Raw genomic sequence first — 27,608 nt, forward strand, 5'->3', positions numbered from 1 at the left:
AATTCTCAATTCACTGTATTGATTTTCTTCTTCAGATAAAAACTAAGATTATTTTCTTAGAAATCGGGAATGCTGTGCATTTTTAACAGACCGGCGCTGGTTTGATGAGACTGACTTTGGCCACATCAGAACCTCCGTAATGTGAGTGAACTAAAGAAAAACATCAGATTTGTAGGGGTCTCCCGACACACTATTGTTCATCCGGTTCTAGCAAGTTTGTCTCGAGAATGCAGCTGGAAATCACTTCCGTTCTAAGCGGCTTAAGGTTGTAATTTTCTGGAGTTTTCAATTGAAACCAAATTAGTTCGGCTCTTTTTCAGCTGCGATGAATGGTGAGCGGAGTTTGTTAAAAAGTAAAACCAAATTTTACAAGATTTTTTTGTATTTAAAAAAAAATATGATTAAAGAAAAACGAAACAGTTTAATACATCAACTTTTTATTTAAATGCAAAAAATAAAATTTTGAACATTACACGTTTGTCAAATATATCTTTTTTTTTTTAAATTAACCTCTGAGGCCATAATTGCAATTGTCGGCCTTAGGTTTTAAAATAAAACGAATCATGATTTGTGACACATAAGTTGTGACAGAGCTAACTGACATGATTACTGTGGTTGCCATGAGAAAATGAGTAAAACAAAGGGAATTTTGAGGATGAGTTCGATTTGAATCGTTAAAGCATGATTTAAACTTTGAAAAAAAAAGTCGAACTTTTTAAACCATTGGAGCTTTATATTACTTAAAATGAGTAATTAAAATGAATATTTTTTATGAACAAATGTCCCTTTATTTTACAAGGCAACAACAACAACAAAAAAAAAACTTTAGTGTTTCTTTAACACTGTTTAAAAAAATAAAAATATATTGCTAAACTGAGTATTATTTATAAACATGGAAGTAGTACAACTGAAACCTGCTAAAATAACTGGAGGCATTGCAGTCGGATATTGAACGACTAGGCTGCACACTATTAGGACACTACTTAAATGAATAACATCGTGATCAGACTAAACATAAATATTGCAAGATAGGTAATACAATAAATTTATTTTTAATTCAGGTATATTTTTAACTGTATAAGTTGTATTCAACTTTAGTCTTCAATACATCTCCAAACATTCACGACTATCAAGAGTTTATTGCGATATGTATTATGCTTTTATTTGAGAATCAACTGGCCAATCGAAGGGCATTGGTTTTTTTTATAAGCATGCTTCAAAAATATTTGAGCATTCTGCAATTAAACATATTGGACACTGAAGTCCATAATCTATTTTTATATGGGGAAAAAAATGTACAAAAAATGACAACTTATAATTATGCTGAAGTTGAAAAATATATTAAAAAAAAAAACACTGGGAGCATACACATAAATACATAAAGCAGTTATAATAATTGACAAATAAACAAGCTCCAGAAAATGGATAAGTACATAGTATTAAATAGAAAAAAAGTAATAGGGAATGGCGTCACATTTCTGAATCAAGTACAAAACCACTGAAAGACATTCAAGCAAATGTTTTCCCTTTAAAAAGGTGAAGCATTTAAACAAAACTCAGTCTTCCTCGGATGGACCATCACAGCACATCTCAACAGGCACCAACAAAGAATCACACCTCTGCCCAACCTATCTAACCCCACTGACTAGCTTTCTAGTAGCAGTTTTCTGGTCGTGTTTGATATGTTATACTGGGCTTTTTTAGGAGAGGAACAAGAAAAGTTATCACTTTTTTAAAATCATGGCCATAAATTAAAGAGCTTTTATATCTAATGTGTTTAGGTTACACATTTTAAAGTTGAACAAGATGAAAATTTAATCTGGCTTTTTTACAGTTAGAAAAATTCAATATTAAAAAAAAATAGCTATTTTTATTCATACAGGTCCATTCTAGAAAACTGACTCAACTCATCTAAAATAATAAGCTCTTCTTAATTTGTATCTATTTTCAGCAGTTTAAAATTTTCTAATAGAAAATGTTAATTAATGCTCTATTAATTAGAAATCAAGCAGTTTTACCTAGTCTATAAAATAGCTTCAAAGAGAAAAATGCACTATAAATACCATTTTATTACTCAATTTTAAATACTTTTTAAGAAGCAGATTAAGCCTGGTTAACACACTACCACCATGATTTGTAAAAACAATTTTTTACTGCTAGTACTCATACCAGTCTTCAATGTCTTTCATGGATATTCTACACCTATTTTGTAAGCAAAAGAATCTTACATGGAAGACAAAATGAACAAAATCAATGGTAGGGATAAAAGAAAAGAAAAAAGTGGAAGTAGCTCTTCCTGTTAGATCTTTTATCCAATCCTCAACACATTAAAATGCACTTACTTTAAAATATAATTGGTTTTTCATCAATTCAAACTGCCCAACTAATCCACTTAAAATTTTTTAACTGCTAGGTATGGTGAACATCAGTATACATGTGCATTACACTCCATAGTAAAAACAGCATTATATAATAACGCATTATTTGCATATAAACATAACAATGAGAGAAGGCAATTTATTTATGGTATCTTCTGTAGAGATGATTAAATAGAAATTTTAAATAGTTCATTATTATATTTTTAAACTTAGCTTGCAGTAAAAAAAAAATCTGGATATTAACCTTATCTGATATATGTAGACAATATCATTAATATTAATATATTATATTTTTATTTTAATACAAAAGTGAAACAAAAACTACATTGTGTTAAAAAGCTACTTTAAATAACATCAATTATTACTAGAAATTAATATTGAATAAAATACTCTGTTGTAATCATTACATATTAATACTTGGTGAATAGACAGACTAATATCTAACATACAGTTAGATCAAATATAGGTACACCAATGATAAATTAACATCGAGTTGGAATTCAACTCCCGTAGAATGCAGAAATAAAAATAAATATAACAACCAAACAATTTCTCAAATTTTTCCCTAACGCCAAAGCAGATAGAACTTACTTCCTGACACTAAAGATTGAACACCAAACGAATTGTATAAAAATTTTGATCATTAGCTAAACATAGAAAAAATTGTTTTCAGTTAACATTAAACACACACCATGTAACAATGCCATGCATCAATTAAATAGCTTTGATATTACAATAACAATTTTTTTCTAATACATATATAATATATATATATATATATAACTTTAGCTTTGTCAGTATTATAAATCATTCTGTGATTTTTTTTTGCATAAATTATATTCACACGCATATTATGAATATTAATGATCTTTTAAATATTAACACCTCTACAATTAGTTCTAAGGGAAAATCATTTGACAATAATGTTGATAAAAAAATAACACTATCTAAATACTTTATTTAAAAAAACATTTACATGTAGTAGAATCATCAGTAACTGCAATGTTGTCAATAAAACAATTTTTTGGTATCTATGTACATGAATAAATATTTCAGGTTTTATTTAGAAAATTCACAAATATTTTATCGGAGAATTGTAGGAGATATGAAAGAAAGAAAATACATTGTACAATCAGATCTTTGGGTAACGATTGATCCCTTTGTGTATTTTTTTTGTTTGTTTTTGTGTTGTATATTCACATAGCAACCTCATGTTTTTCTTTTCCAAAATGTTTCAGAAATCATTTGTGGGAAAGCGAAACATTTAGTTTGTTTAAAAATGAGCAAAATTATTTCATATTTAAAATATAATCTCTTTCTTTAAGACATTCTAAGAAAATATAATAACATTTATGAAAAATAAAATTTGCATAATAGACTTTGATTTATAGATTAAATTTGTGGTACTGACTCAGATCACTGAGCTTTGTTATTGGAATGAAACAGTAAAATAAGAAAAAAAAATTAGTCCATATTTTAATGCATCAAAACATTTTAGATTTGATTAACAGTGCAATAAAATTTAACAGAATTAGGTCGCTAAACGAAACTGCAACAATATACTTTCCTCAATTAAGAGAGTGGCTTTTATTTGAAGCAAAATGTTAATTTTATTCAAAAGAAATATTAAGAAGATATTTATATAGATAAATATAGATATATCTTATTCTGGGAAGAGATTTTTAATTCATAATAAATATAAATATAGTGTGCTTAACAAACTAAACTACAGTGAGTTTGGCCAGGCATCAAGAAAAAAAATACACCTGTTCTGTCATGAACAATACATCCCTTGATAATTCGATGGATACGTTTTAAGAGGGCAAGAAAATCTAGTTACAAAGATGAAAATATTTGTTTCACTCATGAAAAAAAATAGACGATTGAATTTTGATCAGTCCAGTCGACTACTCACAGGAGAACTCTGGGATAGCAGTTCAGCTGGTTCTAGGGTTCACCTTTTTTAAAGATTTACAGTAATTCCCACAAAATGCCAATCAGCTGTTTCATTCTGAGATCAATACATTAAAATTGATGTCTTGTTTTTACTGCTAATTCAAGGTTTAGAATTTAATACACTGGTTTATTATGCATGTTACCATGTATTATGTGAAATTTTTGAACAAAATAGTTGAGTCCTTATAAAGTTTGACATTTGTTTAAAAATAAACAATGTAGAAGTACACACTTTCTATACTATAAAATTTAACTTAAATACATGTGTACTCCTCATTTATACGGCTCTGAGTTTTAACAAACAGATGACCTTCACTTGATACTTCAGGGCTTAAAGGCTTTTCCAGTGGTTCTAACATTAACAATAAGTAGGCATGGTCTAGTCAAGTTTTACATCGTAGAGGAAGCACAAGTTTGAGACACATCTGTAGTCTAATTGTTATATTCATTAACAACCAAATTAGAAATTCTTAAAAAACAGTTTCACAGAAAAAATAATTTAAATGGACCCTGAATGTAGCAGTATGTGTTGAAAAAAAAAGTATTTAAAAAAAAAAATCACAGAGCCTTGTGTTAAATGAATGAATCAGATACTTTACAAAAAACTAAAATTAGTTTAAAAATTCTAAAGATTCCCCACTCTAAGGGTAAACTTGAACATGAAAGAGAAATAAATTTTTTCTCCCCTTAAAACAACATTGGTACAACAAATTAAACTTCCTAGCTTGTGTCATTAAGCTTTTCCAAAAGCTGGTAAACAAATTAAACTTCATGTAATTAGCATTAAAACAATTAAAAGTTGTGAACCTTAAAATAATGGGAAAGGAGGAAAAAATTTCCAACCGGATTTCTTAATTGGATTGAGTAATTAAATTCAGCTAGTGAAAATTTTGGTTTAATCACCAACAATGAAATAGGCAGCTGCAAGATTAATGCATATTTGCTATGTACATTTTATATACAGCAACACAATACTGCGAGTTATTTGTTATAGACGCTTCAGTTTTTCAAATATCAAGGTCAAACTTCTATTGGACAGTTTACACTATCAATTTACATCTGAGATAAAAGTATTAACACAATATGTATTACCTTTTGTATGTTTTTAAATGTAAAAATTATTATAATGAAAATTTTTTAAATAATCTAGCTTTCCTTCTCCCAAATAAGAAAAATTACCCAGACTACTTTTTAAATTGAGAAATAAAATTTGTGTATTAAAAATCAGTTGCCTTACAAAATTTAAATATCTGATAGGAATAATCTTAATATATAAAAATGTCTAATTTCCTAAAGTCTAAGATTAAACAAAAAAAAAAAAGTCTGACTAAAACCAAACCCTTCTGGTTGACCTTAAGCCCTGATGCGCAGTACGTCGCCTGCAGGCTCCTTACAAGCCGGGCATCTCCTCTCACTCTCAGCAGCCTTGTTGATGATCCCTTCAGCACACTCCATGCAGAAGAGGTTGTGCCCACAAGGAACTAATGCAGCAACTACTTCAGCTTCTTCACACACCTTACACAGGCGGGGCGTCGGGGAGCCCTGGGACCCTGATGTATCACTTAAAGAGCAGCTTTTGCTTGTTGGGCTAGAGTTGCCGCTGGGAAATCCATTCATTTGTCCAGTAAACATGTTTGACTCTCCGATTGTCCCTGAGAAGGAACCTAATGATGAACAACTCAAGTGTCCTCCGTAGCCTACTCTGTCGTCTTGAAGGGAGCCTGGGAACCCGTGGATGCCTTCATTGCAGCTCATGAGACTCATGCTCAAGCTGGAGGTGACGTTGCTCTGAGATTGGAAAAGGTTGCCCAACACCAAGCTCCCTTTGGTTGATGTTGAGGAGGCAGTGGTCAAGAGTGGGAAGGTGGGGAAAGAGTCCTGGTCATTCATGCTTCTCAAAGAAGGGCTGCTTAAAGATGGCCCAAATGGGTTGTGGCTAGAGAACGGGCCATCGTTTAAAAAATCGTGTGGTGGGGAAATACTGGCTGAACTGTTGGAGGATGAGGGAATGCTACCCAGAGACATGCTGTACTGGAAGTTGTTGCCGTTTCTTGAGTTGCCGATGATGTTGGCTCCGCTTGACAACCCAGTTCCGTTTCCAAGTATGGGTGAGAAGTCAGAAGTTGCATTACTCCATGCTGTGAGGTGACCATTCTGAGGTTGGTCAAGTATGTTCCCGTAACTTCTCCAGTTGTAGTTTACAGTAGTTGGTGGGCTTGTGGATGAAAATGAGAAACCTGTTCCTTGGCTGCTAGATGAATTCCCATTGGGAGCACTTCCTTTGCTGCTGAAGTTGCTGTTGATTGACATCCCACAGGAGGAGTTGTTGCCATTCTGAGGCAAAATGTCCCCGTGATAGAAGGAATAGTCATTTCCATTTTGTCTTGGCTCATCGTTCCAGTTGTTGGAGAGATTTGTCGTGTCTTGGAGCCTGCAGTGCCTGGTTCTGGTTTCAATGTGGCGCAGTATCATCATCTTGGCCCTTTCAACATTCTCCGGCTGACCTCTGATCTCGAAAATAGGGGCCTTGTCTCGATTTGGGGTAACAATAAAAGTGTCAGTATCTTGCTGGATAGCCTTGATGGTTTGACCTTTGAGCCCGACAACCAGACCAACCACTCGGTAAGGCACGGTTACCTGTATCATGATGTCACCTTCTTTGCTCACTGGTTTGTTGGTGTCCAGGCCACCAGCCACCTTGTGGTGATTGCGTGAGGCACGAATGTGTGTGAAGTGCTCAGCTGCACTCTGGATCTCCCCCATAACGAGCAGAACGGCATCCTCCTTGCCAGTCACAACGAACACGGGTGACTGTGTGCGCATGGGTGTCTTAATGTAGGTGTTTGTCCTGGCTCTCAAGTCTTTAATTTTACAGCCTGAAAACAAAAAGGAATCTTTTAAAATTTCTTTATAATAAAAAAAACCAATAATTACAACCAATGTTGATAAGATTGATTATGTTTCTAAAACAAATGTGGTTATTGTTGTGGAGTTTAATAACAAACTAGGTTGGATAATATAATTTATTTTTAATGGACTCGAGTCCCTAGGATGTCCATGAGTCCACTCAGCTTTAATGGGTACCTGACCTACGAAAGTAGAATGAAGACGGTTGGGAATAGTGCTAATCACACCCTTTCTTCGTAGGCCGAGGTAAAAAACAGATGAACTCTACTTTCTCTATCCACGTCTGCTTTGGAGCTGCAGAAATCGACCAGCGATATACCAGCCAATAACTAACGTGTAGGTTTTCTTTGATGAGCTTCCCAAATTAGTTAGCAAGGCTGGCACATCTAAACGACTTATCACGAAACATCGATGCACTTAACAGATCCCCCGCCCACTGCCCACACCTGTTTCACGAAGCTACAGTACTTTTTTTTTAACGAGAGAGATCGTCAATATCGATCGGCATGAAAAAAAAATGTGTTGTATGGAAACTTAATCACTTGAATGGTACTTGCTAGTGGTTTCGGCACTTAGTTCAAATCACAGTGACATACTTGTAGCTGAAGTAGCATTTGGTCGGACAGCCGGGCTATAAAAAGTAAAATCAACACTGGCGTATGTTGAAGTGAATCTTGTAGCCTATCTATAGTGCTGTGTTTTGTTTACTGCGCACACACCGGAGCAAACCAAACACCAGTTGATATTTTCGTTTGGTGAATAATAATAGATTGGGATCGGCAGACGTAGAGCACTTGGCGGGAATGACAACTGGTTTTATAATGGGAGCCAAAAGAGGATCTTACTTAACGTTGTTTACATGGACAGAAGAGCTGTCGAACAGTTGTGTTTGTTAGTCAAACTTCACCAGAGTGTACCTTAGGATTACCTCACGGAGAGCTTCTTAGTCAAACTTCACCGGAGTGTACCTTAGGATTACTTCACGGAGAGCTTCCGTAGATGGCGTCAATTGGAATATCTATTTTAAGCCGCACTTTGTTTTTTAAACAGGAGTCCCGTTCACTTTTGATTTCGTTTATTCTGATTACAATATAGGCGTGTGTGACTTAAAAGGACAAAAATACAAATAAGTTTGTACCAGATGCAGCAGAAATGTTTAAATTATTTGGCATAACAGTACAGAGGAATGCCGTGTATATGTGTTGGCTAAAAATGAAAATACAATCGCAATTTGCCCTTGTTTTCTGAATCACGTGGTACATTTCCATTAAAGACATGCTACGGGAAATTATTCACGCCAAATTAAGTTTACGTATCCAAGCAGACGACTAGATGGCTGGCAATGTAATGGTAATGTAGTGGAAGCGATAGATGGACACGGGAAAATGGAAAGCAAGGGTATAAAGAGAAGCGTTTATTGCCTTCAACTTTGAAGTTTGCTACAAAGGTTTATTCTTTGAAGCTGTGAAAGTATTCATGAAAATCCATAATCTGTTGTTTTACTTTAAATTTCAAAATTTTTAAGCCATTTACAGCAAAAAAAAATATCAATCACAAATTATGAGAGATCTGAACTCTGCATCAACTGGGCAGTGACCACGGCCACGTTACAATTTATTAGAGTATCGCTCGTAAACCGCAGCTCGTCAATTTCCTTACCACGCCCCGGGCTCCAAGTGATCGTTAATTACCGGTGTTGTTCTTCTGGCTGCCCGCGTGACTCAAACATGGGCGTTATCAGAGCCGTTTCGTGACGCATCTGGCCCGTTGGCGTCATGGACGGCACTCGTCGTTTTCAGCTACTCTATCACAAATTGATCATTTAAAACTTATCGGGGGTGTTTTTTTAAACAAAGAAAACCCAAATTGGTCGTAAGGCAGAATTCTCTTAACATTTACCCATCAGTCTATAGAATCTACCCATCAGTCTATAGAATCTACCAATCAGTCTATAGAATCTACCAATCAGTCTATAGAATCTACCAATCAGTCTATAAAATCTACCAATCAGTCTATAGAATCTACCAATCAGTCTATAGAATCTACCAATCAGTCTATAAAATCTACCAATCAGTCTATAAAATCTACCAATCAGTCTATAGAATCTACCAAACAGTCAAAATCTACCACGCAGTCTACAAAACAGTCAATAAAATCTACCAAAAAATCTACCAATCAGTCAATAAAATCTACCAAAAAAATCTACCAATCAGTCAATAAAATCTACCACGCTGTCTATATATAGGTACATGCGTGTAAAAACCACCCAGTAAAGTTCACCCCGGGGGGTGACTTGCACTAAGATGCACATATTGATCCTCAGAAGCCACCGTTGGTGACAGACTTGGATCTTCTAAAATGTCACAGAGTCGCCCAAGTCTAAACGTGTCGGTTTAACTCGTCTGCCCACCCGTCCGTCGTTTGGTATGAGTGTGGTGGTGTCTGTTCAACAGTTCGTCATCTGGACAAATAATCAATATTCCTACAATTACAGGAGGATTTAAATATGAGAGAGAGAAATAGTTTTACATTGTTTACGTGTTTGTCCCCCCTCTCCCCCAGTCATTGTTGGTCTAAGGACTGGACTGTCACAATCATTCAGATGGACATGGGAGTAAAATTAGTGGTCAGGTTCTGATTGTCAACCGACGAGACGTTAAATATCCGTTGGCAAAGTGAGCCTTCACTCACTGGTAATAACACACACGTCAGATTCTCAAAACGGTTTTTGGAATGTCACGAGCGAGAAGTCACAGTGCCACACGCGCATGTAAATAGACCTCGGTTCGAGGCGGATTCTAGGAACATTTTAAAACGTTTTTTTTTTTAATTTAAATAGATCGGTCCATTGCCACAGTAAATACTGTATTAAAAGTAAATCTTTTTATTTTTTTTAATGTTTAAATGATTTAGTATATTGGTATGATAAAGTATATTTAATAAAAAAAAATCAAACTATAAGGTAACTTTTGCACTTTTTGACATCTAAATGGCAAGTCTATTGAAGAAGAAGCAAATTATTTTACACTTTTTGACATCTAAATGACCATTCTATTGAAGAAGTAGCAATTTATTTAGTCAATAAAAGCCAACACCGAACAATTATTTCCGCAGAACGGCAGTGAGTACACCTAAAACGTCTGACAGTCACCGCAAAGTGGGACACGCGTGTAGACCGTTGTGCGCCGTCATCCGGCGAGGGTGTTGTCTCATTAGCACGTCCGTAGCCTCATTTACGGAGCGGTAATTAAGTCGTTCGCCCCTCGGCCTGGTTTTAGCGTACACATTTTTCCAGGTCTGTTTCTGTGTGTATTGTGTGAATGGGGTTCTGAAACTTAAACCGTACGGTTTTTTTTAAACCGACGTGCGTGGAAATTCGAGTGCTGTGTTGCGGACTGGGATGGGTGGGGGGTGAATGATTAATTCACGAGCCAAAAACTGCTCATCAATCTTCCTTGTCCATCATTAGTTTAGTTACAGTTAATTTACCAGTGAACTGCATCACAGGTAGGCTAGTCAATGACTAGCCTTGAACTTGGAATTTTTCAACATCGTCTAGAGAAAGGGGGTAGGGTGGTTGCAGACTTTCGTTCACGCAGTAAAGTAATCTCGTGCCAAAATTCCAACATATCAACACCGGTGAAGAGGGAAGGGGGGGGGGGGGTTGGAAATGACTCGAAAGGAAGGTACCGGTAGCATTCCTCGCCTACAGCTGGCCAGGTGAGGATGACGCAGAACGAGTTCGTTCCCCCCGTCAGGTGAGTGGTCGTTTAAAAGTACGATCGTTCTCGCCTCGACCCCCCCTCCCCTCCGTCCGGTTGTCGCACAACTGTTTCTTGAACATCAAGTGGCTACATCCACAACTGCTTGGCTTCTGCACAGGCTTGCGATTACTGGTTTACCTGAGTCTAGTGGACAATCAAGTTGTCAGAGGGACTGGACAACACAAACCAATGGAAATATACATCTATGCATGTATGTGTATATTATATGGGCTATTTACATTATAAAATGAGTTTCCGTGTGATAAAGTTTATCAAATGGAACTATACATCTATACATGTACATATAGGCCTATATACATCCTACTATGCGTATGAAGCAACGTATACCATAGTATGCCCATTCATAGCGTCTCGAGTGCCTAATTGGGTTTCCGTGTGATAAGTTTATCAAATGGAACTATAAATCTATACACGTATGTGTATATATAGGCCTATATACATCCTACTATGAGTATGAAGCAACATATACCATAGTAGGCCCATTCATAGCGAGAGCCTCAGGGTGCCTAATTTGGTTTCCGTGCGATAAAGTTTATCAAATGGAACAATAAATCTATACACGTATGTGTATATATATATACATGATACTATGCGTATGAAGCAATATATACCATAGTAGGCCCATTCATAGCGAGAGCCTCGCGAGTGCCTAATTTGGTTTCCGTGTGATAAAGTTTATCAAATTCCTGCGACGCCGAGAATGTTCTGGGTGTGTCGGGGAGGCCTGGCAGAGATCTCGTCTGCTCCTAGACAGATATTTACTGTTGGGAGAAGCCGCGCGCGTTGATTTCATCTGAGATCCGTATCAGCTGCTGAATACACGAGTCGGGTCCCGCACCGTCCGTCAGGTCGTTGTCCCGAACAACGAGCTTTTTATACCGAGGGTGTTTTTATAACTGGTAGTCGAGGGTGAGCTGTTAAATTATACTTTTTTTTCAAAAAGTTGAAGGAACTAGTGTGTGGAAGGGAGTGGAGGTGTGAGCGTGTTTCAAAGAAAGTAGAGCTATGTATTAATTATGTAACGTGATATCAGCATCATGCAGGCTTGGCCAGATAAATGTTTCCAGGTCAATGGCTGTCGTTCACAAGTAGTAGCACAACGCCCGATTGTCCGACATTAATGTTTAAAGGCGAGAAAACAACCTGGCCTAGATGAGATGGATTTCTCGAAACCAAATACCGACAGGATTACACATTCTGGACAATAATTTCAATGGCCAGGTATTTTTTAAATCTGTAATTTACATGAAAGTCTCAAATTTCCATTTTCCAAAACATAAAGATACTTTTTAAATCCTTAAAAGTCCACAGCGTTGTCGATACTAAATCACATTTCTAGAAAATGGCAGAGCCGTTATTTTTTTTTTCCAGACTCGGCAGTGATCCCGCCCTCGACACGGCCTCCCCGAGGACTTGACTTCCTTTCTCTTTACAATTTCACTTTACCCCGCCCGATGGATGTTCCAAAGAGCGTGCCGAGATGTTGGCTGTATACAAATAAGTGGTTCTGACCAGGGGCGTTGCTTCTGTTGTGCCACTGTGTACAAATTCGTGGCTATAAAAGGGGGGGGGGGGGGGTTAGGCCCTTGTGTACAAATAAGTGGCCAAGATCACTGTCATTGTTATTGGGCTAGGCTCTTACAACTTCGTTATTAAATTATTTTATTTAGATCTGTTTTAACCAACGAACCGCGATGCGACCACGCAATCGTATTATTTTTATTCGATAAGGAGGACAATGCAATCATAGTTTAACCGATGGTCATTAACTTGATAAATTACCCCGCCTTTTGTAGTCTGGCGGAAAATATTTATTCAATTCAATAACATTCCCTGCTTGAAGCCACTTCTATACGAGATTGCTGTGGGAATTACGCCACTCGTGTCAAATATAGCCCCTCGTAGCGTCCTCGCGAATGAGGAGGCCCCCTGTGTCTACGCCACCGAGAGTGAGTACCGAACAAACGCGCACTTGTATTAGTAATCGATGATGATACATTCCATATCAACCGACTCTGGCGCCTCCAGGAGTGTTCCCGGCTGTTTGACTTGCGGCAGGTACGGGGGGGGGGGGGGGTGGTAAGCGGAGCACTGAGGGGGAATTGTGAGCAGATGAGGTGATGAGGAGTGGAGAGGAGTGGTGATCAGTGGAGAAGGGTGGTGATCAGTTGGGAGGAGTGGTGATCAGTTGGGAGGGGTGGTGATCAGTGGAGAGGAGTGGAGAGGAGTGTAGAGGAGTGGTGATCAGTGGAGAGGAGTGGTGATCAGTGGAGAGGAGTGATCAGTGGAGAGGAGTGGTGATCAGTGGTGAGGAGTGATGATCAGTGGAGAGGAGTGGAGATCAGTGGAGAGGAGTGGAGATCAGTGGAGAGGAGTGGTGATCAGTGGAGAGGAGTGGTGATCAGTGGAGAGGAGTGGTGATCAGTGGAGAGGAGTGTAGATCAGTGGAGAGGAGTGATCAGTGGAGAGGAGTGATCAGTGGAGAGGAGTGATGATCAGTGGAGAGGAGTGGAGATCAGTGGAGAGGAGTGGTGATCAGTGGAGAGGAGTGGTGATCAGTGGAGAGGAGTGGTGATCAGTGGAGAGGAGTGTAGATCAGTGGAGAGGGGTGGTGATCAGTGGAGAGGAGTGGTGAGGTGGTCAGTGGAGAGGGGTGGTGATCAGTGGAGAGGAGTGGTGATCAGTGTAGAGGAGTGGAGATCAGTGGAGAGGAGTGGTGATCAGTGGAGAGGAGTGGTGATCAGTGGAGAGGGGTGTAGATCAGTGGAGAGGAGTGATGATCAGTGGAGAGGAGTGGTGATCGGTGGAGAGGGGTGGTGATCAGTGGAGAGGAGTGGTGATCAGAGAGGAGTGGTGATCAGAGAGGAGTGGTGATCAGTGGAGAGGAGTGGTGATCAGTGGAGAGGAGTGGTGATCAGTGGAGAGGAGAGGAGTGGTGATCAGTGGTAAGTGAAGATGGATATAAACCATGATTAGAGTCGAGAAGAGAGGGGGGGGGGGGGGGCAAAAATGACCAAATGAAAATTGTTACAAGTCATTAACTTAAACAAAATGTCTGACTATTCTCTAAAAAGTGGGACGGGAATTATGTGATAAAATAGAGGAAAAAAAAAACCTGATAGAACTGATTCGCTAAAAATATTGGTTTCACGGGCTATCCATAAAAATTATCATCCCACCAGCTCCACAAACGAAACAAATCAACATCTCAGCACTTGTTTCTATTTTAGCCAGATAGACACCCGATACGAGTAAAAAACTGGGGAAATATTTGCAGGTAAACCTAACCCGCGCTGTCTGTCTGCATCCTAAACACGGCCTGTTAACATTATTATGTATACAGAGAATCGTCCGCATTCCAGCTCTTCCCAGTGTCTGTTTCCCCCCTTGGCTCTAGTGTTACCAAACAAGCAAGCCATTTTTTCCACCGGTTCTAGATCTCCCGGTGGCAGCCGAGGTCAGATTCTATCGGACACTGATGACTCGATGTTGGTCGGTCCGTCTGACAATCAACACAATGATATCAGTGGCATGGCTGACCAGCGGCTGACCATTAGCTAAAGTCTGAACAAATCCCCGGTACTTTGAATAGGAGAGTGTAGCTCGCCCACGGAGCGCGAGTGTGCACTACTTTCATCGATTAGACGGGACACGAGGACGAGGGAGAGGGTAAAAAATGTCCCGAGGTGCCTATTGGGAGGAGATAGGAGATTTGGGATGGATTTTTTTTTTTATATTTTGAAAGTAAAAAGATACGAAGGTTCGATGATTAGTGACGAGTGCTCACGAGGTGTTTAAAGTGCTGCACACGAGGACATAACGTCTCTTTTGACGAGGAGCCAACGACGTAATTAAGTCCGATGCTAAAGTCGTGTTTATCGAATATTTAACGACATGCTTATTGACAGGAATAAAATAAATGCTTGAGAGACTGGTGTAAATTGCTGAATGGGTGACGTCACGGCGGATCGATACGAAACTTTGGGTACACATCTGACTCACGCTGTAAATCATACGAGGCTATTCGACGCTGTTTAAGACGGCTCGAGTGTTTTTATATTGGTTTTACTCCAGACGGGCTATTTTTAGAGCATATCTGTACATTTGTTAATGTTTCTTCGCCCCGTTTATTCCTATCGCCGTTGTTGTAAATAAATAGTTAAGAATCTTAGAAGATGTAGGTCAGCTATAAATAGCCAAGTAGGAATTGTGTGTCGACGATGGATAATGAGGAAATGGCTTATACATAAATAGCGAGAACAAAGAGCACAGCAAACAAAGATGGAATACACAATACGGTATTCTGACAGACATGACTGGGGTTCGATTACCACTCAACCCGACCCTGATCTATAATACATTACTTTTGATTCACATCCACTTTGGCAGAAGTAAATAAAGAAATTAATCTGACAGGCTGACCGACAAAGAAATTATCCGGGGGCCTTGAACCTTGATTCCCCCCGGGGGTGACCGGCTAATATGGTTTACTGTAGGGGCCTGAAGCCGGGCAGCTGATAGTGTGAAGTTCCCCCCCCCCCCCCCGTGGGTGGGAGCATCCATCACCTTAAGCAAAGTGCGCCATTGTAGTGGTGTTAGTTTACGCTGCACGCTAAAAAACCAAACACCAACCTCCCCGCATTTAAGTGAATTACATTCCCCCCACACCACCAACGCTAATGTTTAAGACCTATCAAACCAACACACAAAAAACGATGCAGTTGTATAAGTATAACATTTTGAGTTCAGCGAACGAACGACTGGATAGGGAATTTCCGTTAACCTTTAATAGACTGGTACAAAAAAAAATAACCACTACAACCAACACACACGAGTACTGACACAAGAGGCGAATAAAGTAGGCATATAATGTTACAGTTGTTGCGTACACAGCCTCTTCATGCCGCAGTTAGTCAACGGCCAGTGTGCAGACGTGAAGCTACAAATCAACACGACACTGGTAGTACGGTTTTTTTTTTGTTAGCCGTACGTCAGAGACGAAAGAATGAAAATTCCTTATTTTTAGCTAAAACGTTTACGAGGGGAAAAAAAACTCATTTAAAAGCTTAAGCAACCGACGAGCGATGCCAACACAATGAGTCATGTGGTCTATGTTATGTTTGTTGATACACGATAGTCCTACCTACCTACACAGGTAAGGTTATATATAGTAAAAATATTTACCTTTCTCAACACAATGGGATGCCTAAACACTAACGTTAAAATGTCTGTAAGTTTATTACATGAAGGATGTGGGAGGTTTAACAAATAAAGAGAAATTGTGCGGCAAAAATCACGGCAGGTGGGGGGAGGTTGCCGACAGTACAAAGAGTGAACAGCCCGGTACTAGGCAGACACAACACCTGTCGTTGGCCATTGTCCTGTCTGGTGCCTCCCGGTCACCCCCCCCCCTCCCCCCCCCCCCCCCAACTTCCCTTGACATCCATCAATGAACCCTTTTCCAGATTCTTCCTCCCGTGAAACGGACAATGGTCAATTGAAATACCGGCTGACAGGAAGCCTAGTCGGACTGAAGAGGAAGGGGAGGGAATTCATTGATCTTTTCTGTTAAAAACAAGAAAAAAGTCTGTTTGGGGGGGGGGGGGGGGAAATAACTCGGTAAACGAAAGACACGGGTTTAGTGTGAAATGTACGAATGTGTTTAGTGGAACATTTTGCAGCCCACACAGCCGCTACACGGAAGGGTAGCATGTTCGAAATCCTTCGATGAAATGTAGTGTAAAATCGTTCTCTTAATCCGGTGGATTGTAAAGTCGGTCTCGCTTGACTAGAGCAGGAGTTAGACATGTTCAGTGATCCTAAACGTTATGTAACCGTTGGTTAGACATGTCAGGTCGAAGAAGGAATTAGGGGGGGGGGGGGGAGCAACAATGGTAAATACATGGAGAAAAATAACCACTTGTTCAGGCATGGATGTAGATGAACAAAGACAAGAACATAGACGTGTTTACGGCTCGTTGATGAGTAAGGTGGAGGAGTCTAAGGGTGGTGGGGTTGTCCCTAGGGGTGCTAGAAAACTTAGTTACTGAATAGGCCTACACACATGACATAAACGAAGCTTCAGCATAATCTACACAGCTGTACACCCTATCGATATCCTGATGCATATGATCGGCGTCTTAATTACAGAATTATAATTTACAATTAGAGTCTAGTCACCTTCATTAACCCGCTCGCTTGGGCCTGAGGGTAGCAGGTGAAATACAAGTTGCATGTGCATTTACATTTTGTATCAGCTATTGCTTTATTGATCTAAATTAGCCAACTAGCCTATGGACGAAAATAGCCAACTAGATATCTACAAGACTACAGTGGAATAAGGCCTGCATCACAACTATCTTAGTATCTACATGTACATACACAATGCTCAATATATAGATTTAGATCTAGATCTATTTAAGTTTAGGTAGGGCTAACTACACTACTCAATACTAGATCTAGATCCCCTACATCTAATATATAAAGCTCAATTCTGTAACGCATATGTTTGTCGTTGGCATTTCTACGGATTTAAGTGTGAGATCAATTATCGTGCGCGTTTGTCTAAATTTATGAGTTAAAAAATTACTATTAAAAGTGTTGGGAAATCATTTTCATTTTTCAAATTATAGTAATAATTGTCGGCATGTTCATTAAACACAAGTTTTAAAAAAATATCATCTTTTACAAAAATTCTAATTATGTTTTTATTTAGTCCTATAGCGCTTACTTCCCTTTGATAAATTAGGCAAAACACAATTACTTCCCTTTATGAAAACATTGCATTAGTTGAAAAGCATTTACTTTTTAATTACTTTGTTTTGGTGTTGGGAAAAAAATAATTACATAATTAGCGGGGATTGATCAAGTGCAAATGTTTTAGGTATTTTACGGATAAGCTTGGAGTATTATAATTGTTCATTAAATTGAAACAGGCGCGTTCGTTTAAGTGAGTGCAAAAACTATGAATAAGTTGGGGTACTATAGTCGTTTATTAAGCTAAAACAGGCGATTCTGCCCCGGGCGTTTATGTTCGCGTTAGTGTTTTCTTTGTGTTTAGGTGGGTTTGCGTTAGTGGTTGCGTTTTGATTTGGTTCGTTTTTGTTCTTTCTTTTTTCGTTTTTGTTTGTGTTTTTTTTTGTTTGGGTTTGTATTTGTGTTTTTGGTTGGTTTTGCGTTTGGATTTGGTTTGTTTTCGTTTGCTTTTTCGTTGTTTTTTTTTTGGTATTGGTGTTTGTGGTTGGGTTTGTTGTTAGGTTTTTGTTTTCGTTTGTTTTTTCTTTGTGTTTGTGTTGGTGTTTGTGGTTGTGGTTGGGTTTGTTGTTAGGTTTTTGTTTTCGTTTGTATTTCTAATTGTGTTAGCGTTATGTTTGCGTTTTGTTGTTTTGGTTGGTTGTGGTTTGGGTGGGCAATGCCGGGTTTATGATGATTACTAAACACACAGGTAATGGTCTTTAACGGAAAGGTTTTTCACAGAAGCCAGAGCAGGGCCTGGCCGGGACGGCTAGTATATTAATATAATCAAACTAGATCTATTGATGCATTTAATTTAATTGAGAATGTATTTTTTCTCTTACTTAAATGTTAGCAATCAAGCGGTTTCCTATGAAATTGTGGTGTGCTGGGTTAATTAATTACGCCTCGCCGGCCTAACGACGTTACATTTTACACGCCTAATAAACAACACTTAACAGCAGATAAAATAAATGTGGTTACCTTGACGACCAACAATCTCAGCAACATGCTCGGAGGAAGGCACTCGCACCGTCCTCGATATGTTCCCCTCCTTGGGGTCGTCGATGTACGGGTTGAGGACCGCGTCAAAGTCGTGGAAATACTCGAGGGTGTCACTGGTCTCTATCCCACCCAGGGCCGAGCTGAAGTTGTCCATCAGGGACAGGTTCTCCAGGTTACGCACGTTGATGTCCAGCGGGTCCTCGTTCACGTAGAAATTACCTCCACTGCCGTAGTATCCAACCTCCTGATTACGGTTCAGATCTGAAACTGGTTCAGGCATTTTTTTTTAAAAAACGTAGCGCTTCTACCAGAAATAAGAGTTCATCTAAACACTAACAGAAAACTCATGTGTCTATCCTATGCCACTCAGAAATTAAAATGAAACTTCCAGCGCTCGTGAGTTCTTTATGAATATGTGGTATCCTTCGCTTAGAACCCCCCTCTTCCGCAAGGGATTTTTTTATTTTATTTTTACTAATCTAGCACAAAGACTAGGCTACACCACGCACCGCGGCAGCGCCGCGAGATGATTGGTTGAGAGGCGGAGTTAACCTTTGACTCACTCCAGTGCGCCCAGATGAAAATAAACACAACAAGCGCGGTCACGTGCCGGTGTCCCGTCTCCTCAATGTAGAGAATGGATACGTTACCCTCCCCTCCCTCGCCCCATTTAACAAAAGACCCGACTTCCTCGTTTTTTTTTTTTTTTACCGGTTATATTTAAATTATCATTTTAAAAATTCGCCCCAGTGATACGTCCCACAAAATCACAAAGAACCCTCGCCACTACTAACACTAGTCTCGGCAGATGGTTTTCGACAAAGAAAAATCCGTGAAAGCGTTCGCGTGCCGCCTAAACCACGTGGTAAGCGAAGCGTGTTGGGGATTTAGTGCTGTATTTGTCCTTCAAACAGACCAGCGGGAGAATTGAAATTAACTAGCAATAACAAGGAGAGCCGGTGGGGCCATTCGTTTAACGACACGCGTCTATAAATATAAGCCTACTGAACTTATACTAAAAACAATAGGGTGGTTTTGAATTTATTTACTTTGTACGTAAACTTGTGTAGACATGATTTATATGAAGTCTGATTTCTATTTTTAAACTACACATTAAACAAATTGTGTATGAATTTTTTTTTTTTTAAAATACGATACTAATCTCTCATAATAGGTTAAAATATGGAAATCCAACTGGACAGTTGTTCAACTGGTGGTCAGTTGTTGATATGGTCAAGTCATGCTCAATATAGTTCAACACTAGGTAGGCCAATAACGACTCAGCCACCCGGCGCAACTGCTGATTAGAATAAACGTAACATACATCATCACATCTTGGTGACATGGAACAGCTGAATCCGACATTTTTCTTTTCACATACAGATTAATTTTTTTTTGCGACGCCTTCTAGGATAGGGGCAAACTAATACCTAGATTCTCATATTTAATGACATAAAGAAACCCAATCATCAGCTGTTGCTAGCACTATATGCACGATGGAATTAAACGTCTGTTTAATTACCTGTGATAATTTCGACTAGCGCGCTTTTCATGGCTAGCAGACGTTCAGCTTATTGGGCTGTCGAGGGGCTTGCGAGGGCTATAAATCGCCTTTTGATGAATACAACTTTTCTCACTCATTCAAAACTAAACCGGCTCTCTACCCCCCCCCCCCCCCCCTACTACAGCCCTTCCCCAGAATCTTTGAATACAGATGTCTGACATTATTTTTGTGTGCGCGTGCCACGAACAATGACAAAAGTAAGATGGCGGCTGGTGTTTATTTTAACTTGAACTTTTTCAGACATTCAATACTTGAAATATGATGGCAGGCCAAGCCTAGTTTGTTATTTTAGGAGAAGGAAAGTAATTATAATAAGGTCCAGATAACATTTTTAAATGGCCAAAGTAGTTGTACTACAGTGGCCAAAGTAGTTGTACTACAGTGGCCAAAGTAGTTGTACTACAGTGGCCAAAGTAGTTGAACTACAGTGGCCAAAGTAGTTGAACTACAGTGGCCAAAGTAGTTGTACTACAGTGGCCAAAGTAGTTGTACTACAGTGGCCAAAGTAGTTGTACTACAGTGGCCAAAGTAGTTGTACTACAGTGGCCAAAGTAGTTGTACTACAGTGGCCAAAGTAGTTGTACTACAGTGGCCAAAGTAGTTGTACTACAGTGGCCAAAGTAGTTGTACTACAGTGGCCAAAGTAGTTGTACTACAGTGGCCAAAGTAGTTGTACTACAGTGGCCAAAGTAGTTGTACTACAGTGGCCAAAGTAGTTGTACTACAGTGGCCAAAGTAGTTGTACTACAGTGGCCAAAGTAGTTGTACTACAGTGGCCAAAGTAGTTGTACTACAGTGGCCAAAGTAGTTGTACTACAGTGGCCAAAGTAGTTGTACTACAGTGGCCAAAGTAGTTGTACTACAGTGGCCAAAGTAGTTGTACTACAGTGGCCAAAGTTGATGTACTACAGTGGCCAAAGTAGTTGTACTACAGTGGCCAAAGTAGTTGTACTACAGTGGCCAAAGTAGTTGTACTACAGTGGCCAAAGTAGTTGCACTACAGTGGCCAAAGTAGTTGTACCACAGTGGCCAAAGTAGTTGTACCACAGTGGCCAAAGTAGTTGTACCACAGGGGCCAAAGTAGTTGTACCACAGGGGCCAAAGTAGTTGTACCACAGGGGCCAAAGTAGTTGTACCACAGGGGCCAAAGTAGTTGCACCACAGGGGCCAAAGTAGTTAGGGGCCAAAGTAGTTGTATAGCCTATTGATTCACTAACATACCACTAGACTTTCAATGTAAATCATAGTTCTAATCTAAACCTATTACTAGAAAAAATTCAACAATGGGCACTTCTGTGTAATTAAGCAAGGGTTTAATAGTGTTACTGTAATGTTTACGATTAGGTTTATATATTGATATCAGATAATACTAGTCTAGATCTAGCCATCTTTTACTACAAAAAACCTTCACCCCCACCCTCGTTTTTAGAAAGACGAAGTGGTGGGGTAGTATCTGACAATGTTATTATTAAAATGCCTTAAACAAAATTCATTGTTTTAACAAGTAGATCTACTGTCAATACTTTGGTGCATTGATTGGAAATATTTCTCCCACAGACTAGGCCTTGACTTGACCAACGACAGCTAACCCATCCCGCGCCATCTCAACTGATCCACTTTGTGTAGATTTTTAAAAATTAAACCACTATATTCTCACAGTGTAGCCCTATACAGATATTCAAGTTTTAAAATAAGCTATAGATCTACATCTAGATCTAGATCCGTGTAATTAGTTGCTAACTAATATGTCCATATGCCACAAGTTTGTAATAATATTTAATATCCTGAGTCGTCTTCAGTACTTGTATAGAATGAATCATTGAATGTCTTACTGACCTTCGAATTTACTAGACTAATTATTCCTTGAAGGTCAATTTCTAATAGCTCATTAGTTATAAACTTATAATTAGCTAAAAAAAAGTTCCGATAATTAACTGAAAGTCAGCAGAATAAAATACCGAACGACAATGGTGATTGTAAATTATAGATCTAGACTAGAATAAGTTACAGAATAACGAAAGGTCACCACAACACTATACTAGGCAAACACTACACGCCTCATATACAGTGTGTAAATAATTCAAGCGTCGATTGTACAATTAAATTATTAGCTAAAGCTTTTAATTAATGTCGGCTTACCCATGATGGCCGCACAGTCGTCTGCCTGCTGATGGTCATTATCGTCTGATGATGTCGACACGGGCGCGGCCGTTATTGGCCGTAACTGGTGGGATTTTACAATTCCGTTCAGCATGTCTTAGATAATTCGATCTAATTAGATCAAAGCACCACCGCTAATTAACACGCCAATTAAAAAAAATAAAGATTAAAAACAATTATGTAAACTACTGAGTTGATCTCCCTGAACAAGTGCGTGTTAAAAATTTCACAGTCTGCGTGATCTATTCGATTGTTTAAAATCCGTATCAAGTCAGTACTCGGGTTGTCGCGATACTCGGGACGATACTCTGATTTTTTTTTTATTGAGATTTTTTTTAAAGCTATCTTAAAGGCCAAATCTTCTTTATATTTTGTATAACAGATTAGTAAAAAATATAAGCACCATTTAAGTTAACTAGATTAAGTTTGTGATGTTAGTAAATATTTGTTTATGATTACTTAAAATGAACAAAAAAAATAATTTTCCAAAACAAGCCAGAGATCTAGATTTAAATATTATTAGTTTTTATAATTTATTTAAAATTTATTTTTTAACAAATGAAAACGCAGTTTTTTCAGCAGGCGATTACTGTCGAAGGATCGCTACAGCCCACAAGCAAGGTCGCGTCAGAAAACCATTGGCTCGTGTAAAAAAAACTCTCGTGCAAATTTCTCGTGAAGTTACAGTGTGTGAAAACTGAAAATCTTTTTTTTTTTCATTTACCGTCCGTCACGTGTTTTATTTGTTTACCTCGTTGGTAGTGTAGGCCATGTGTTTACACGGTCGTCATAAATTGACGCGGGGAGGGGGGGGGGGTGAAGGTGACTGGCTGGTTACGGAGGGCAAGACGCAACAAACTGGACAGCACGTCTGCACGAGTTATTTCTGGTGTCGGCGCATCAACAGTTGCGTCTGGCTGTCTAGACGTCGGCACTCGGTCGGGTCTCGTCTTTTCACCATCCTGCAGAAACTTTTTCCCGCCTTTTGTCCAAGAACAGTGAACATGACCAGACGACGATGTACTACACAGTTAAAGATTTCTAACGGCGTTATAAATAAAACATTTTTTTTTACATTAATAGTTATAGTTAGACATGAAACCATAACGTTGACGGCGGTGATTATATTATCTAAAATGTGTAGGCCTACGTGGAAGTAATATTTTTTTTTTTAAAAATAACTTAGTATCAGTCAATGTGTAACTGTGTAACTTGTAGCGTGTTGGAAATGAGCGACTGAACTTGTGTAGCGGTATGCTAGCCTACGGTCCAGGGAAACCACAAACGTTTTGTACACAGCAGGAGCAGACGACTGGCTATGTGTTGCTGTGTGGTGTGGCCGCGCGACCTCTGACCTCATCTAGAGGTCAATCACGCCGGACAGTCTTGTTTGTTGTAATACTGAACCAATTATTTTCAAGAAATTTGTTTTGTAGACATAGGGCCTACATTTATAAACCCACATTCACATATTACTAGTCATATAATAGACATACAATTCCATGCTACATCTGCCATTATCATAAATTTAAAAAGAAATGGCTGCTTGGAAAACTTGTGGGCGTAGATTCTATATACCAAATATATAGTTAGTGATCAAATAAGGGGTTGGTTTGGTTGACGTCGTGTTGCTTTAGACAAATTGGGGAAGGGAGGTGGGGGTGGGGGGGGGGGGGCTAAATGCTGATTTGTAGAGACATGTACGAGTAAATGACGATATCGAGAACAGACTTTTCTATTCACGATTGTGTGGCGAGGAGTTTATTCTGTAAACGCCGATACTGTAAAAACATAAATAATGCGTAATACAATTTGATAACGTTTTTTATTTCTCGCGACAGCATTATCATAATGAATATTAATGACTGCTCTTTGACCGATCGAGGGATAAATTTACAACTTTTTAACGTGAAAAAACCCACCGATTGGCAATTCAGGGATCGAATCCCTGGAGGCTCGTCAAGTGAGTTTACATGGGAACAACTCGTCGTAAGAGGGAATATTAAATAGGGCTGGCCAAAACTATACACGAAATTACACAGTCGCCAGCATCGTACTTACATAAAATTATGGAGTCATCAGTACTGTAACCACATGAAATTATGGAGTCATCAGTAGGGTATTCACATGAAATTATGGAGTCACCAGTACCTTACATGAAATTACTTATTCTTTAGAACCGTTGTTACATAATATTATGGAGTCATCAGCACCGTACTTGTATGAAATTATGGAGTCATCATTCCTTTACACGAAATAAAGGAGTCATCAAAACCATGTTTACATAAAATTATGGTGTCATCAGCACCTTAAATACGTCAATTTATGGAGTATTTGACCACTGGCTTACGGGCCCTATCCAACCCCTACGTAACACAAGTGTCCCAATATTAGAAATATATCAAATTAGAGCTGTTCGTATTTATCTTAATTACAAGCAATTAGCCTAAAAAGAAGTTTAATTAACTAATTGAAAGCTGCGCCCAATTATCAACGTTTCTATCCTCCCATGTATAGCAACATGCTAGTCCCCTGATACAATAATCTACAAGAAAAAATTGAAATGATCGATTCAGTGAAACACAGGCTTATATTTATTTTATTCACACACCCAATAAAACTTGTGCTGAAATATTAAAAAACGTGATGCGACAGTAATCTAATAAAGGAACAATTCAACTTGGGGTTGGATAATTCACAGATAATCTGCTGCCAATGTAAGCCTTACAGATTACATGTCATACACGTAGCAATTGCCCATTTATTATCACAACATAACAAAATGATTGCCCACTCATCACAATATAACTCAATAATTGTCCGTTTATTATCACAAAATAACTAAATGATTGCCTATTTATTATCACAGTATAACTAAATGATTGCCCATTTATTATCAAAGTATAACTAGATGATATCCCTTTTATTATCACAGTATAACAAAAGAATTACAGTTTAAGAAGCATCTTCGGAGTTTCTGTACGCTTTGTCGTTTCAATCCAGTGTTATATAACTATAATATACCATATCTATACCACCATTTACCATAGTTAAGATTCAAAAAATAAAAATGTATAAGCCACAACTAATCCTTACGTGATATAAAATAGCATAACAGAATAAAATTTTATAACTTTTGTCTCATCGTTAATATCCCCCACCCACTTTGGGCTAACTCCGCCCATGATGCAAACATACTATGATATAGTGAGTTTTCATTTATCACAAACACTACTTCGTGAGTCAGCTACCATAAGAGCTACACCATTCAAGTTACACGGGAATCTTTATGCAAGAGCTTGATCGCTACTTGACTTCATTAATTAAATGAGCCAGTCACAGATATTTAGTCACTTCATTAATTAAATGAACACGTCACATAAATTTAGCAGCCTCTCTTCCTCAGCGTTATGGCCGTCAAGAGGATACACTCGTGGCGGCGACTTCAGACACGAGGAGGCTGTTCACTTTTGGTACGAGGGGCCTCAGCATTATGCGAGAGCACAGCTTTGATCAAATCCTGCCTTTGCGGTTAGACAAATAGTAGCGAGGGTTCCACGAGTGGTTCCGAAAGTGGTTGGGTCAAAAGATGACCACATTAGGGAATACATAGTTGTTATTTCATATATTTTTAAACTGCTAAGCTATAAGTTAAATTTGTGAATTCTATTACAATCATGCTTTGGATAATTTTTACCTAGAGTATGTGCGCAAGGGCCTATTGACTGGTGATTTAAGAACGGACGGGGCCCCTTCTTGAAAATCTGTATGTGGGGGGGGGGGGGGGAGGAGAAAGATGTCATTGACCGATGCAACCTATATAAAATTGTTTGGAAAGTAAAACAGCCCATCTGTCTCATAGAATAAAAAAATGTGGGCCTAAAGATTGTAGCCCCTAGCTAAAGCCCTGTCAGCCTTTATCTTAATCCGCCACTGCCATCTCTAGTACCGGGATAATGCTGGACATTGGCTCAACAAACATGCAGCGTTGGGTAGTAGTTGCTGTGGAAGAAAAGATGGGTAGTTGTTCTAGTAGGAAAAAAATGGGTAGCAGTTGTTACACGTAAAAAAAAAAGTTTGGTAATAGTTGCTACAGTAGAAAAAAGGGTAGTAGTTGCTATGGTAGAAAAAGTTGGGTAGTAGTTGCTACAGTAGAAAAAAATTGGGTAGTAGTTGCTACAGTAGAAAAGATGGGTAGTAGTTGCTGTGGAAGAAAAAGATGGGTATTTATTCTAGTAGAAAAAAATTGGGTAGTAGTTGCTGCAGCAGAAAAACTTTTCGATTTGCACCCCCCCCCCCTCGAGATTTCGATTTGCACCCCCCCCCCCTCAAACTTTCGATTTGCACCCCCCCTCCCCCTCAACCTTTCAATTTATTTTTTCCAACCCATTTTGGCGCCCCCCTAAGCTCGGCGCCCGGGGACATATGTCCCCCCCGCCCCCCCCCCCCCTCGCTACGCTACTGGTAGTAGTTGCTACAGTAGAAAAAAGGGTAGTAGTTGCTCTGGTAGAAAAAGTTGGATAGTAGTTGCTATGGTAGAAAAATGTGGATATTAGTTGCTGTGGTAGAAAACATTGGGTAGTTGTTGCTATGGTAGAAAAAAAATAGGTGGTAGTTGCTATGGTAGAAAAATTAGGTAGTAGTTGCTATGGTAGAAAAAATTAGGTAGTAGTTGCTATGGTAGAAAAAGATTTTTTGTATCTCGAAACTGTAACACGGGTAAAAGAACGGATATATCTTTTATTTACACAATATGACATATAACCTACAGTGCTTCAGCTAATGTGACCTTTGCCCCCATGTGATTTAACTAATATGAACCAGGACCTAATGCCATGAAGTGGAATCAATGGAGACCTAACCCGGCTTATATAAAAAAAAAACCATAGCGCGTTGTGCAGCGAATTGATAGCATTTGTCTACCACCCCCGGTCTTTGATCTGAATGACGCACACATTTTTGCAGCCATTTTCCCGGTCACTTTCTTGTTTTCACACGGCTGAAGAGTGCCAATCTGTTTATTGCATTCTCGCTAAGTAGGTGATAAAATCTCTGAGCCGATTCTTGCTGGATTTGTCCAGAAATTTGAGCTTCCATCAAACCCCTTCAGTTTTTTAGATT

The 27,608-nt window shown here is 38.8% G+C and overlaps 1 protein-coding gene across 2 annotated transcripts; it reads right to left on the reverse strand.

Annotated features, from left to right (window-relative positions):
• Positions 1-431: 431 nt before the first annotated feature.
• On the reverse strand, positions 432-22,679 carry LOC131954831 (RNA-binding protein MEX3B). 2 transcript variants are annotated; one of them, XM_059318623.1, is made up of 3 exons: positions 22,467-22,679; positions 18,743-19,030; positions 432-7,210 (listed from the first exon to the last, which is right to left on the reverse strand). In XM_059318623.1, exons 1-3 carry the CDS (start codon positions 22,579-22,581, stop codon positions 5,688-5,690), a joined length of 1,926 nt encoding a protein of 641 aa, XP_059174606.1. In that variant the 5' UTR covers positions 22,582-22,679; the 3' UTR covers positions 432-5,687. The 2 variants fall into 2 exon arrangements, with proteins under 2 accessions (XP_059174606.1, XP_059174607.1); XM_059318624.1 differs by lacking the exon at positions 22,467-22,679 and having other exon boundaries at positions 18,743-19,197.
• Between the last annotated feature and the right edge of the window lie 4,929 nt (positions 22,680-27,608).

This window comes from Physella acuta, unplaced genomic scaffold, assembly GCF_028476545.2.
Source record: "Physella acuta isolate Inbredline_101_S28 unplaced genomic scaffold, ASM2847654v3 ptg001034l, whole genome shotgun sequence".
NCBI classification, from domain to species: domain Eukaryota; kingdom Metazoa; phylum Mollusca; class Gastropoda; family Physidae; genus Physella; species Physella acuta.